The 13,934-nt window shown below is 40.3% G+C and overlaps 1 protein-coding gene across 4 annotated transcripts in view; it reads left to right on the top strand.

Annotated features, from left to right (window-relative positions):
- Positions 1 to 8,046: 8,046 nt before the first annotated feature.
- atp8a1 (ATPase phospholipid transporting 8A1) overlaps positions 8,047 to 13,934 on the top strand; it is a 109,728-nt gene continuing 103,840 nt past the window's right edge. For all 4 annotated transcript variants that reach the window (XM_087851791.1, XM_087851789.1, XM_087851792.1 and 1 more), the window contains exon 1: positions 8,047 to 8,417. In XM_087851791.1, coding sequence (XP_087707917.1) covers positions 8,369 to 8,417 — 49 coding nt within the window. In that variant the 5' untranslated portion in view covers positions 8,047 to 8,368. The remainder of the gene's footprint in view (positions 8,418 to 13,934) is intronic.

The following is a 13,934-nucleotide window of genomic DNA, read 5'->3' as shown; positions in this document are numbered from 1 at the left end:
TGATTCGGGGTTCCCAGAGGATTCATCTCTCTGACTATTCTTATGCCAATTTTATGTAAATCTATTTAAAAATAAAATGTTTTTTAATGGGAAAAAGAGAAAAGAAGATAAAAGTTCTTTCAGACGAACCTTGTGCTTAAACAAACACTGACGCATTAAACTAACACAACAGTACATCAGTTAAAAACTTTAGCAAACATTCCTAATCAGCAGATGCTGCAAGCATGTTGACATTATTATCCGAAGCCTCGCAGTTGTTCTGGTTTCTCTGAACTCTTTTAACACTGAACTGTGTTAACAGTAAATCCACAAGCACACCTTTTTACTTTATATGTTTGTGTATAGTTTAAACTTAATGTTTTACAGTGGAAATGCCCAATAGACTCAGAGCAAGTTGCCAAAGTTGCATATAGGAGACTAAATCAAACAGAGTTTAGAAAGTAACAAATGTAAATGTGAAGATAAACCAGGATTCAGATGCACACAGTATTTCTGCAAGTATTCACAGTTTCACAGGCCAGGTTCTGCTCTTATTCTGAAAAATGCGTCACCCCAGTTTCAGTAACATACTGGAGCTTTTCTGCCGTCTTAACGTGAGGTGACACCGAGGTGGATGTTCCTCGTTCACTGAGCGCCTGCAGAGAGAAGAGGAAGACCGATAAAGTGTCACGGTGACTCAATACAGCAACGTGTCCTCTGAGATGTCTCGGCCAGTTTTTCTGTGTCACAGGTGATGAAGCGGGTCCCTGGAGATGTGACGCATCAGCTTGCAGCGGTGACAGCACCACTCTGTTTGAGTGCTCCAGTTTGGCCCCTCAGGTGAGAGCTGCAACCACACACACACACACACACACACACACACACACTCTATGCCACCTCATTTCAATCACTGGAGAAAATCCATCTGTGAAATCTAATGTGTCAAACTAATATTTAGTGGCATCCCGAGGCTGTGGCTGGCTCTGGCTCTGCTTCCAGCTTTTATTGATCCAAACTCTCCCTTAAACTGTCTTTTATTAAAGGACATCACTGCAGCTGTTACAGTGTGGCCTGTGTTGTAAATTATTGCTGCTAACAGATAAAGATTTTCTGATCATTATCTTTCCTGGACTTTCACCTGTAAGTGTCTTGAAAACCTGCATTTCTCACGATGGCTTTCGATCATGTTTTCTTTCCAAGTTAGGCCGGTTTGATATTTCACTCGAGGCATGTGTGTGAACCGTTTTAGTTGGTTTTAGTTTTTCTCGCTGCTGATGAGCACAGGTGGTAAAAGCAGCCCTTGCAACAGCTTGGATTCAGCGTCATTTGACTCCAGACTCGTGAAGATGTCAGTTAGAGGAACCTGTGGTGTTTTCTTGGAGACAAAGGTTTTGTCCACATGTAGGATTACTTACCAGACTGCTCTGTGTCTCACAGTGGTTAAACATGTATTATTAAATACGGTTTTATTCAGTCACAGACGTCTTTTTAACTGAGGTAACATTTTTGTTTTCATGTTAGGATCTTATTGTCCCACGTAAACAGAGTTAAACGATTATTAAGAACATATTCACCGTGCATTTAACTACAGCCGAGGACACAGGGACTATTAAAAATGGGCATTTACAAACTTTACAGAATATTTTACAGGTTCAGCAATAAAAATTGGATTTGAACTTCATTTTGGGGAAAGTAGGTCCTGGTTCAGATCAGAGTTTTTGTCTAAATTCATCATTTTTAGCAATATTTCTCAACAAAATCTGAGTTTTATGGTTACGATCATTATATAGGTCACATTTATTAACCTCTGTCTCTCTTCCACAGCCTTTTATTCTGTCTTCCTTCTCTGAGCCTGCTTCTGTCGGAGTTTCTTCCTGTTAACGGGAGTTTTTCCTTCCTATTGTCAACAAAGTGCTTGCTCACGTATGATTGTTGGGTTTTTCTCTGTAGGGTCGACCTTACAATACAAAGCGCCTTGAGGCGACTGTTGTTGTGATTTGGTGCTGTATAAATAATATTGAATTGAATTATATATATATTCTTTTAATTGTAATAAAAGGCCCATTTACATAAAGTTTTCATTTGAATTGTTTGTTTGCGCCTTTAAGCACCACTGTGTCTACGCACCAGCTTTTCAGCAGAAACAAAAAAGTCCTCTGTGGGTTCCTGCCAACAAAAGAGGCACTACAATATTAGATGATTCAAGATTAATTAAACACATTAACATGTTTTTGCCTCCTTAAAGGCAGGAAGGGGGCATGCCTGTCTGAAATTCAGTTAAATATGCCCACGCCATGTTGTGTCAAGCAGCCATTTTATCACACTTTGCCACATTTAGACAGGAGAGCACTGTGATAGTGATAGGCTATTCAACTTGAAGAGCTTATCTCTCAGCCTGGCTCATCAGCAGCACTAATATAACCTCAGCAGCCACCTCTGCTGCCATTAAAAAAGTCATTAATACTGTAACGCTCTCTAATTTCACTGCTGATTGTCGGCTCGCCTGCTGCTAAGTGCGAAAAGTCAAACGGCGCAGGGTGAAAAATGTCTTTCATGCGTCCTGAATAAACATGAATATTCAGCATGATTTCCTTCCATGTTTACCTCAGTCTATGGTCTGCAGTACTTTACTGAGTTCTCATCCCAGAGAGAAAAACTACGTTGGAGATTGTCTGTAACTCCTACAGTTGTGCGCCAGATATGATCAGTTATAGTGAGCAGGTCAAATGACTATGCAGTGACTCACCACTGGTGAGTGGTTGGCCAATGAACCATTTCCCCTTCCCTGACTAGAGATCAACATCCACAAGGGGGCAGAATGCAGTTTAATTACAGCTAAATGTCCCACTGCCCAATCACGCCCTCAAGAGCTGCAGGCAAGGACTGAAAGATGGAGCTGCAGGTTGCACAGCTGCATCCATCACCCTGGTTTGATTTGTCTTCACACAGGGAGCGCTAATTCTGATAGAAAGTGATGAAAAAAATGATCCAGACCAGCATGTAGGAGTTGGACGGATGTAACCTGGGAAGGCAGAAGTTTAACTTTCAGCAAACCATCTACCTTCATCCAGAGCTTTTACAAACAAAAGAGAGAAATCAGTGGATCCCAACCTTCTTTTTATTGCTTCAGAGCACAAAGTTTTAATTAAAGTGAAATTCATTCAACAAGTTTTCTTTGTGTAAGGATGTAACTCTTAGAAAGATTTTAATTTCCTCCTAATTTGGGTTATTTACACAAATATTGTGAAGATACCAGCGAGGAAAATATCCTCTTTTTTATCACCCACTGTGAGCAACGATACCTTTTAATACCTTCTGGGACAGGATCCAGTGAAGTTGTTGCAGGGTTTAAGCTGCCTTAGTAGTTTCTCTCTAGGCAGCAGCAAAGTGGCTCAAAGTATTTTCCTGCAGAAGCAAAGAGCCCCCAGATAGGGGCTTACACACATCATCATCTATAAGCTGGTTATTCAGGATGATTTTTGTGAGCTATCTTTGGAGGACACTACAAATTCATTTTAGTTTGATGCAGGAAAAGTGACAGCGAGGCTTTTAGAGACAGGTTACTGGGGCTTATCAGGTGCTTCTGATTGAAGTTAAAGCGAGGACTTGTATAGTTGTCATGTTATATTCAGCAGCAGCCAGAGACAGCCCTGTTCCAGCATGTTTTTTTAATGCATTTGCTCAACATTTCTCTGAACAGTTTGTAGTGTTGTATCAGAGTTTTGTCAGTTAGCCAAACTCTAGATAGCTGGCTGTGCATCATCTTTACGTGGCCGTGTTTATCTTGCAAAGTCTTCACTTCACCAAAAAGCGTGCTGGAAGCTGATGTCGATCACAGGGCTAAAAAATAGGTTCACCAAACTGTTATTCTAAGGGGCATATCGATGACTTTTACTATATCTCATCGCATTTTTTCCAATATTTGTATTTCAATCTGGATCAAAGGGGTCTGCTGGTAGAGCAACACTGCAACAACCTCAGCCAAAAAAAGGCTTTTAAAGAAAACTGAAGATTTCAGCTGATCAGAGCGTATGACCTTCAGCAAAAAGAAAAATTATGAAAACTTAAAAGCTAAAATCTGAGATTAAGTCCCTGTTAAATTTTTAAGTTTCCTCAATTTAAAAAAAATGAACAAGCTCTAATTTTGTTAAGAGACAAAATATCAACCAAGGATCCAGAAAAAACACATCGCATTAAAGTAATAAATTGATTTATATGTCACTGAGTGAAATAAGGATTTAAACCCCTACAAACCAGCCAGAATTCTAGTTGTGTGCCCATGTGGTGCAATCAACCAATCTATTATAGATAAACCTCTTAATAGGGAAGACCATAGAGCTGTCAGAGGACGTCAAGGACACGTTTATAGACCTTCCACGAGAATGCAAGTACAGGACTTTGCCAGTGAACGTGTTAATGATTCAGAGAAGGCGTGGGAGAAAGTGATGTGGCCAGATGAAACCAAACTCGAGCACTTTGACATTAACTCAGCCTGCTGTGTTAGAAGGTAAAGAAGTGCTGAGTATGATCCAAAGAACATGATCCATGCATGGAGGTGGAAAAATGAGGCTTTGGGGACGACTTCACCACATTGACGTGCCAGTAGATGGGTCCATATAGTGTAAAATCTCAGACAAGAACCTCCTTCCTTCAGCCAGAACACTGAAGATGGTTTGTGGATGGTTTTCCAGCATGATGACGACACAAAACACATAGTCAAGACAACAAAGGCTAAAGAAGAAGCCCATTAGGATCATGGCCTTCTCAGTCTCCAGACATTAGTCCTATAGGAAATCTTTGAAGGTGGCTGAAGCTTTGAGTTGCCAAGTGACAGCCAAGAAATGTGAAGGATTTTGAGTTTCTTTAAAGACTAATGGGCCAGAATCTCTCCTGATATGTGTGCCAATCTGGTGACCAACTACACCGTTTGCCAACAAGGGTTTCTCCAACAAGTACTAATTAATTTTTTGTTTGGGAATCAAATGCTTATTTCACTCAATGACAGCAACTCAGTTTATGACCTTTTGTTTGTAACAAATTTCATGATTTTTAGTTGATATTCTGTCTCTCAATTAAAATGAAACTACAATAAAAACGAGAAACTGCTCATTTCTTTGTAGTTGAGCAAACTGATCAGATAATCGTTTCCCCCACTGTATTAGAGCATGTTGGTGACAGTTTCCATAGAGCACTTAGGCAACAGTGGATCTACCTTTACTTCACTGCAGGCTGGTTTACCATGGCACCCATATGCAATCGTGCTAGTTGCAATAATACATTTAAATTAGTGGGTAACTTATAGCTGATTTAAAATATTAATTCTATGATTCTTTACTTTAATTTTGATCACAGACATTCTCATTGCAGGTATATTTACACCTCTATATTTTATCAAAAGAGTAAAGAAGTCTTTTTAGGTCACTCTGATAAAGATATAAATAAACGGATCAAATAACTCTTTCCGTTTGAAACTGACACAGATTTCGACGGTGGTACAAATTTGGACGGCTGCTTGAATGATTCATTGTTTGGACTGGATGTGCTATAAGACAGAAAAGCAGAGCAACTCACACATAATCGAAGAGGCAGGCTTCTTGTCACTGTTGCTTAGCAACCGTGGGAGCTACAGAGCCAAATCCCTATGGTGGCGAGCTGATGTTGAATTAGGAGTGGGGGGAGAGAAAGGAAATCTTTGGGAGAGATGTGTCTCTCTAGTAAGAGAAGGAGGAGGTGAAGATGTTCAGGTATTTTGGATGTAGTTCATCTTGACCTCATGCAAAACATTGTGTGTTTTGTTTTGCCTTTTTTCCTGCTGAGAAGAGGACTTACAATGCCACTGAAGGTGACCCCCCACCCACCCCCCCAAACACAGTCTGCATACTTTTTGTGGAAGATGTGCAGCCGAACATGTAGAAGTATAATCTCATTTCCCTCTAATCCCCACCACAGTAAAATGATTTTCATTTATACAGGAATATGGATAAAAATAGGAGGAGAGTCTCCTGAATCATCCCCATCAAAGAGTTTTAGATCAGATGAAAATGTGCACTGAATCTCTCAGCTGGAACAAAAAGAACTGTGAAAATACTGTTGGTGAGAAATAGACATCAGACAGCTGTAGTGTATCTGCAGTTCTCTCAAGCAACTGCAGTGGTGCTGGTGCTGTACGAATGCCGTCTCCAGTGTGATTAGCATTCCAACTGCAGAGGGGAAGAGGACCCACTTTGATTTACTGTATGCACAGCAGACAGGCAGCACAGCCTCGTTCTTTTGCATGTATATTGTCCTTTAAGTCCTATTTCAGGTTACCGATCGTCCAAGTTAGAGCAGATTCATGACAGGTAGTGACACTCTGATGAGAGCTAGAGTAAGTCACCCTGGATTAGATCTTCTGCTGAGCTCATCTCTAGACAATAATCACATAATAACACGGTGACTTATACTACGGTCTGTTTACAACTGTTTGATCCTGTTATATTTGACAGTGTTTTCACCAATCTGTCACTTCAAAACTCTTTCATTTGTTGCTTTTTTTGCATGAGTTTATTTTTACATCTTCCAAGAACTGCTTATTGTGGAGATGACTGATAATTTATTTCATTAGTTTGGGTACTTGTAAAGAAAAATGGACTGTTCTATTGATCAGAGACACAACAGCTGTGTGCCAGAGTGGCCAATCCATACAGTTTCTTTTTCTCTGCAAAAGATTATGCTGAAGGTAAAGCCTCATAACTTGTTAAAGTCTCTGTATAGATGAACCATGTGTATTTTTGTTGTGCGTACATATTGTATGCTGGTGAATAATGGTAACTGTTGCAGTATCAGAGTGACTTGCAGATTATTGCAGTTCTTTATCAGTGCATTTTTTCCTGCGTTTAACAGAAAGTACAGTGCAAACACATCCTTTACTTCATACATGTGTGGTACAATATATTAACATCTTATTTCTGTCACTATAAGACAGTTTTTATTGCTTTAGCGATTCAAAAGTGAACACTTCCTGGATATCAGTGTTTCATCACTATTTGAATAGGATTAGGGTCATTTTTGCAAGAGCACAATCCACAAAATCACCACACACATTGAATAAAATGGCCATAAATGTAATTAATGACACTGTAAAGCTTATGTGTCACTTGAGTGCCTCTAATTGAGAAAAACAAAGCAAGAGTAAAAGGAGAAAACCAACTTTTATGAGCACATGATTTTTGTTAAATATTAACCACTGATAAAATCTAACGTGTGTAATCTTGTAAAATGATACTTAACGGCATGGGGGTAAGCTTTAACCCCAGCAGTGCTTTTGTAACCAACTCTGTTTCTCAAAATGTCAGTATTCAGTGTTCATCTTTATTTGCCACGATTTATACTTATTAAATAATAACCACTGTGCTCTGAATTACGCTTATCTGAGAAGTGACACATTAACAACAGCAATAAAAAACAAGAAGTAATTAGGAAAAAAATATGTGCTTTTTGTAATATACTCACCAATGTTTGATCCCATTTAGATTGAAATGGGATCAAACATAGGTGAGTTGTACCGACAGATGTACAGATATAGTGGCGTGTATTGCAATAAATAAATAAATAAATAGATAATAGAGATGAACGGGGACTTTCCATGAATGGAAATTAATTTTGTTTTATAAAACAAAATCTCCTACTGTAGTTTTATGCATACCGGTCCATTAAATAGTGATTTCTATTTGCTGATGGTGCGCAAACCACGTTTGATACACGAAAACATGATTCTGTTTTAATAAGCCAACTCCCAACATGTGTATGTCTACCGCAAAGGGGGGATGTGCTTACGCCAACCAGCAGTTTCAAGGCCATTTAAAAAAATAATCTAGCATTTTAATGATTATGGGCGACGGGGATTGAAGTACAGCACTTTAGCCTCTCGATATTATCAGATAAATATTATTTCTATTACTTCTTTTAATTCTAGCCAAGGCGTAATTACGGTTATGTTAATGTGTTAACCCCTCTCGCTATTTCTGCAAGTGGTACAGTCCATAATGTGAAGCGGCAACGTCCCCCTCACTTCAGTTCATGGTTAGTCCGTGTCCACTCTTACTATACCAGGGGGCGTCTGACGGCTTCAGTCCGCCGTGCGAACCGAGATGCTGGGGGATGCATGAAGCGGTGGGCTCCTGAGCGTGGTTCTGTCACCAACCGGGAAATGAAAGTTGGTAATTCCTTATGTAAATCTCTCATCAGCAGTGAACACGCATCAGCTCGATCCGCATGAGAGAGATTTTGATTTTTCAGCCGTAATTTTGAAATTCTTTGACGGTTGAGGAGCAGCAGCCAGAACACACAGGGGGCAGAACCAACACCGCGGCCACTTGACAGGTGCCGTTGCCCGGCTCTGCGTGGAGAGATGCCGCCCGTCCAGAGAACGATGTCTGATCTTCGTACTCGGGCGGAGGGTACGTAGGAATGTTTTTATCTGTTTTATATTTTCGAGACCAGGCGAAGAAAAAAGATCTTCTACATTATTACCTTCTTCCTTGCTAGAAGGCCGGCCGACAGCTCTGTGGAAGTGCAGTAACTCGCTAGCTAAAGCCGTGATTAACGGTCCCCCCGAATAGGCGTAAATAAGACCCGAGGGAAGAGAGGGTCGGGCGGTTTGGAAGTTTTCTATGAGACGTTCAAGGGAAAGAACTCTTTCAAGTTAAATATTAAAAAAATAAGTTAGCCTGAAGTGAAAGTGATAGACGAGAAGGGCTTTCGAGACAAAGGCGTTGTCAAAGTGAAGCCGCTGAAGATTGCACCTGACCCCGGGACAAGCCATATCCTACCTCTTAGGAATCACCCCATCATGTCAGAAAACAGATTAAGTTGTAGCGTACTCAAAGTATCCACAAGTGTCCAGCAAATGGCATCTACAACTGTGTGGGTCTAATAATACAGCCATTGTGGTTCAGCTGGGCCCCCCACTCCTTCCCTGCACCAAGAACTTTCCACTGCATCTCTATTGTGTTTGGCAGGGAATGAAGATGCAGATACACAGGCATTACCTAAGTGATTTGAATGCTCGTAAAAGGATGTGTTTACTTTAGGACAGGAAATGCCACTTAGTGGTATTTTAGGCTTAAAGTTGTGTTTGTCTTTCCAGCAGAGTCCAAACACAGAAGTCTACCTACCTGCGGCAGGTGTGCAGACGTGTGCACCTGCAGCCAGTCTTTAAACCCCTGCAGTCATTCATGTGAGGCTGACATTGACCTCTGACTACTCAGGGCTTGGACTGAATTTATCTGCAGACATCAATAACAAAAACCCATTTTGTTATGATGCCTGCTGAAGTTTCTGTTTCTCTTCACAGTAAATGTAGCAGCGCTGTTGCCACTTGATTTTGAAAGGCTTGGGCTTGATTTATAGCTGCAGAGGTCTGGGTAATATCTCAGTCTGAGTTATTGCTGTTGAGTATATAATTTTGGCCCCTGAGGCAGGCGGGCTGGTCTTGTAAAGTGAATTAAAATGAACCTTTTCTAATTTGTTTTTGTGTGCATCTGGATGAAGTCGTTGCGTAATGTCTAGGCCACCTTATTATACATATCATCTGCTTTGTAATTTACCACCAGTGTTTTGGTGTAAGCTTAATGTGTTTTTCACTACTTTTTTTCAAAAATTGACCTTCTTTAACAGCACATTAAACATGCATTTGGGGGGCCAGAACTAGACCATCAAAGGATCTACCTGGCTTTGCATAGTGTGGAAGTCTTTAATACTACAGTTTCTTGATGAAGTGCATTGTTAATCCTTTTGAGTAACATGTAGAGTTCGTGAAGGTTTTGTGCCTTTCTGCTGTGAAGGTACATGTGCTGATATTAGACTCAATGAATGTGGAAAACCGAAATACAGTTTTAAACTTCATTTATATTTCTTAAGACATCTCAGGCTGTTTTCTAAATGGATTACCCATTGAATTAGAATAATGCCTTTTGTTCTATGAGAAGTTTTTAAAGGGTTTGGGAAAGATTGGGAAAGAAAGCATCTTTTCCTAATGGTTTTCTGAAGATTTAATTATTGAGTGTCTCTCCACTACCCAGATACAAAGCTGCACTGGAAGTAATCGGTCCACTCACTGTATGCCAGTCCATACTCCCAACAGATGGTCTTGAATCGTAGAGGTTATTTGCTTGTTCAGAGATTTGTCATGACTGTGTTTGGGTTCAAGAGTTTCCTTCGTTGGATGAGGCTCTTGCCTGTTTTGCTTGATTTTTCTCTTTTATTTTCTATTTTATTTTATTTTTTAGCCCCTTGAACAATGTTTGGTTGTCAGTTTCAACCTCTACACCTTTTTATTAGCATCGTTCAAGTGTAGCATGTCTTCAGGCTACATTTATAGCCTCCTTATAGCCTATAAAAACTCACTCCGTACACTCCAGCCTCAGACACATAATGTTGGAACACTTCAGAAAAGAATCGCTTTCAGCTTGCATTAAGCTTATGATCAGCACTGTGCAGCAACGTACTAATGACTAACCTCTTGCTACTGATAGGTTCATCTCAGATGTTCTCTTGGCTGAAGCTTTGTTCGTTTTCAACAGCTTCCTTCCTTCCTTTCTTCCTTCCAACATCATTAGATTTGTCTCTGCATGCACTTCTATTGAGAACAATTTCACCCTCATATTACACATTCCTTGTACTAAAGTGTATTACTCAGTAGTTAGACATAAGGTAGTGCATTATTGTCTGCCAGCCAGCCCTTTGGATGTCTTTGTTTACATCCAAAGGTACAGCGGTGTTGTAAATTCCAGTTTTTTAGGAATACTTAAGTGAGAACATTGCATATCATTTTTAGTTTTTAACTGTCAATCCAACACAGTGTAAACTTGAAACTTTGCTAAACCACAAAAATCCTCTTTTTCATGGATGCCTGGACACTTTATTGTAACACCTCGAGAACACACACACTAATCATTTTAATGGAGATGAAAGGCTTTGGATACAGGGCCTCAGTGTTTGTTTGCTGTTCGGAACTGCAGGAACGTTTAGGCCTGCAAATGGCTAATGATGTCAGCCTTAACAAGCAGATAGCTTTGGGGCAGACAGTTATGATTAAGTAAATATAAATTCACGACTGCTTACAAAGCAAAAGACGACTGCCGATAACAAAAATCGAACTAAAAACGATGTGACTTTGAGTCCTTCACAAAATGTTGCACTGAAACTAATGGTAACTAAACTGAAACTGAACAAAAAATAGTGGGTTTGCAGATATGAGCAAATCCAGAAAAATTAAAAAACAAAATACAAATAAAAAGTAAAACTGCTCTCAGACTGGAATTTGAATATCCTCTTGCTGAAAGGTGATTTGCTTGGCGGTAGTTTTGTCTGTTGGTCCTAAAATGGTAACTGTAACGCAATTTGTCATCCTGCGCAGCACAACAGAAATGATGGATTTCCGCTGACGAGCTTGTGCATTATAGTGGTAGAAATCTAAATAATTAAATACGACGAGACTGTATGAAACTGTTGACCAATGCGGAGCCTGCTGCAGTCAGAGGAACAAACAGATGAATTATGCAGCAGCTATTGCTGTCACCATTACACCAGCTTTTTAGGTTACAAAGAGCAAACAATTAAGCTTTTCACTTCACTTGGCTTCGTGTACACTCTTATCCGCCTGCTTTGGGGGACATTTCTTTTCAAGCATCCGTCTCAGTGTTGGACTGGATCACCTTCCGTGCTTCCAGGTTGATGGCCTGTGCTGCTGCTGCTCTTGGATCAAGTATTTTCCAGCCTCATGGCTCCATATCCACTTCCACTGTTTTGCTCAGTCATGCGTCTGCTCAGCAGCGTTTCTTTCAGTTGTTTTTATGAGAGCCTAAGCACACTCCCCACCCTTCAGTTTTATATTTTAATCACCACTGTGCATCAGGCAGGCTTCCATCTAGAAAGGGCAGCCCTCTGCCAGGCTTACCACCTAATCCATCAGCAGCCTGTCCGTCAGCCCCCTCTGTGCTGCACACTCGCCAGTCTTGGCCACCACGTGCAGCCCCACTCCTTGTCACTCTTCTCCGCTGTGCTGTGGAAACATCCGAGATCCCTGCCAGCCTGTTCCTCGTGTGTTGCCAAAACAGCCTTATCTAAGACAGTTGGGATGCAGGTGACATTAGTGCTTATCAGCACGTTTAATGTATGATTCTACAGAGACAGACAGCCACTGGCAAGGCAGCCAGGGAGTACTTAATTATATATAGAAAAGCCAGCACTTTCTATAAGCCCAGATAAGTGACATTAATATTTGTGAGGATTTACTTTCAAGTTCTTTCCTAATTTGTTTAGTGTTAATAATTATAACCATGTCAATAATAAATCTGTGTCTATGGAAGAGACAGCTAAAAACATTCATCAACATGTAATTTTATTATTTATGAGTTTTGTCTTAAAATCTCAGAAAATCCAGCTGCCCATGAGGAGCAGCACAAAAATTGTTGGAGCTTTTATTTTGAAAGTCGAACAAAGCTTCCTGTAAAGCTCGATGGTCATCAAAACTTTGATATTTGTATAATAAAGCATCAATTCTAAGGCTGTTAAGGTGTTGCTCTTATGAAGAATAACAGCTGTGCTGAAAGAGGACGTACTGACCCCGATACACAACCACAGGTTCAACCATTATCAGGTTTACTGAGTATTTATGTTTCAGCAGAAACTGTGTTGTTAGCACGAACCCCTCTGAAACCCTACAATGTAACCTGACATTTACTGCTGTAGAAATGTAACTACATGTCATGTTGATGCATGACCAATGGCCAATCACCTGTAACCATAGTGATTGGCCATTTTCGGTACTATCAATTCCTCCTGTGCATTTCCTGCTACTTTCTCAATATTTTTTATATTTGTCGGAAAGACAAGAACAACGATAGTCTCAATCTAAGGAATAATAATCAATATAAGGAGCCTGGCATCCTTAGAGGTCAGCAACATCCTGTAGAAACATTGCCGAAACTGTCTGAATGGATGTGAGGGAATGTACAAAGGAGTGGAAAAACTTGAAAGACTCTGGGGGGGAAAAGACCACAACAAAGAATGAAGACCCAGAAGTGAGTTTCTATCGGCTGGCACTGTGTATAAAATGCTGGGACATGACCACAAGGTAACACATAATGCACCACGCACAAGCATAAATGCCGGTAGTGACATCGGCCACTTGGTAGGCTCTACAAAGATTCACAGCAGAAGTCTAAATCAGGCCTTAACCAAGATTTCTGGTCCAGCAGAAGAAGCACGTTCGCTGACGATTTGTTGTCAGATGGAGGCAGTGCACAAAGTAAGTTGTACAGCTGGTCTGTGGGCCACTCTTGCTTGTGCTGTTGGTCTCTCAACCAGCTGTGCAGAGGTGCGAAGTTTTAACATACAAAGAGGTGAAGTGAAGGAACAATAAGAAGTGTCCACTGCAGCCACTGGCTGTGCATTTTATGGTGTATTTGTTTGATCTTTATCCAATCCAATCCAATCCAATTTTATTTATAAAGCACTTTAAAATACCCAGCACAGGAACAAAGTGCTGTACAGAAAATAAGTTAAAACAATAGAATAACAGAAAACAGCAAAATAAATAAATAAAACACATAAAACATAAAATTAAAACAGCCCTATATCAAAACAAAAACAAGATAAAACAGCATCGAATCACCTAAAAACAACTAAAATAAAAAAAATAAAAATAAAAATAAAAAAACAACATCTCACGTGGTGTCAAAGGCCAGGGTAAAGAGGTGGGTTTTCAAGAGTGACTTAAAAACAGATAAAGAACTGGCCCGTCTGATCTCTAAAGGAAGCTCGTTCCACAGTTTTGGAGCTGCTACAGCAAAAGCACGATCTCCTCTAAGTTTACGCCCAGTCCTGGGTATCTTCAGGAGCAGCTGATCAGCTGACCTGAGAGAGTGGGTGGGTGTATAAGGCTGTAGCAGCTCAGAGAGATAAGATGGAGC

Source organism: Neolamprologus brichardi, chromosome 2 (assembly GCF_056152115.1).
Source record: "Neolamprologus brichardi isolate AB-2024 chromosome 2, ASM5615211v1, whole genome shotgun sequence".
NCBI classification, from domain to species: domain Eukaryota; kingdom Metazoa; phylum Chordata; class Actinopteri; order Cichliformes; family Cichlidae; genus Neolamprologus; species Neolamprologus brichardi.
Note: the sequence above shows the minus strand (reverse complement) of the source record. Positions and strands in the feature narration are given on the sequence as shown.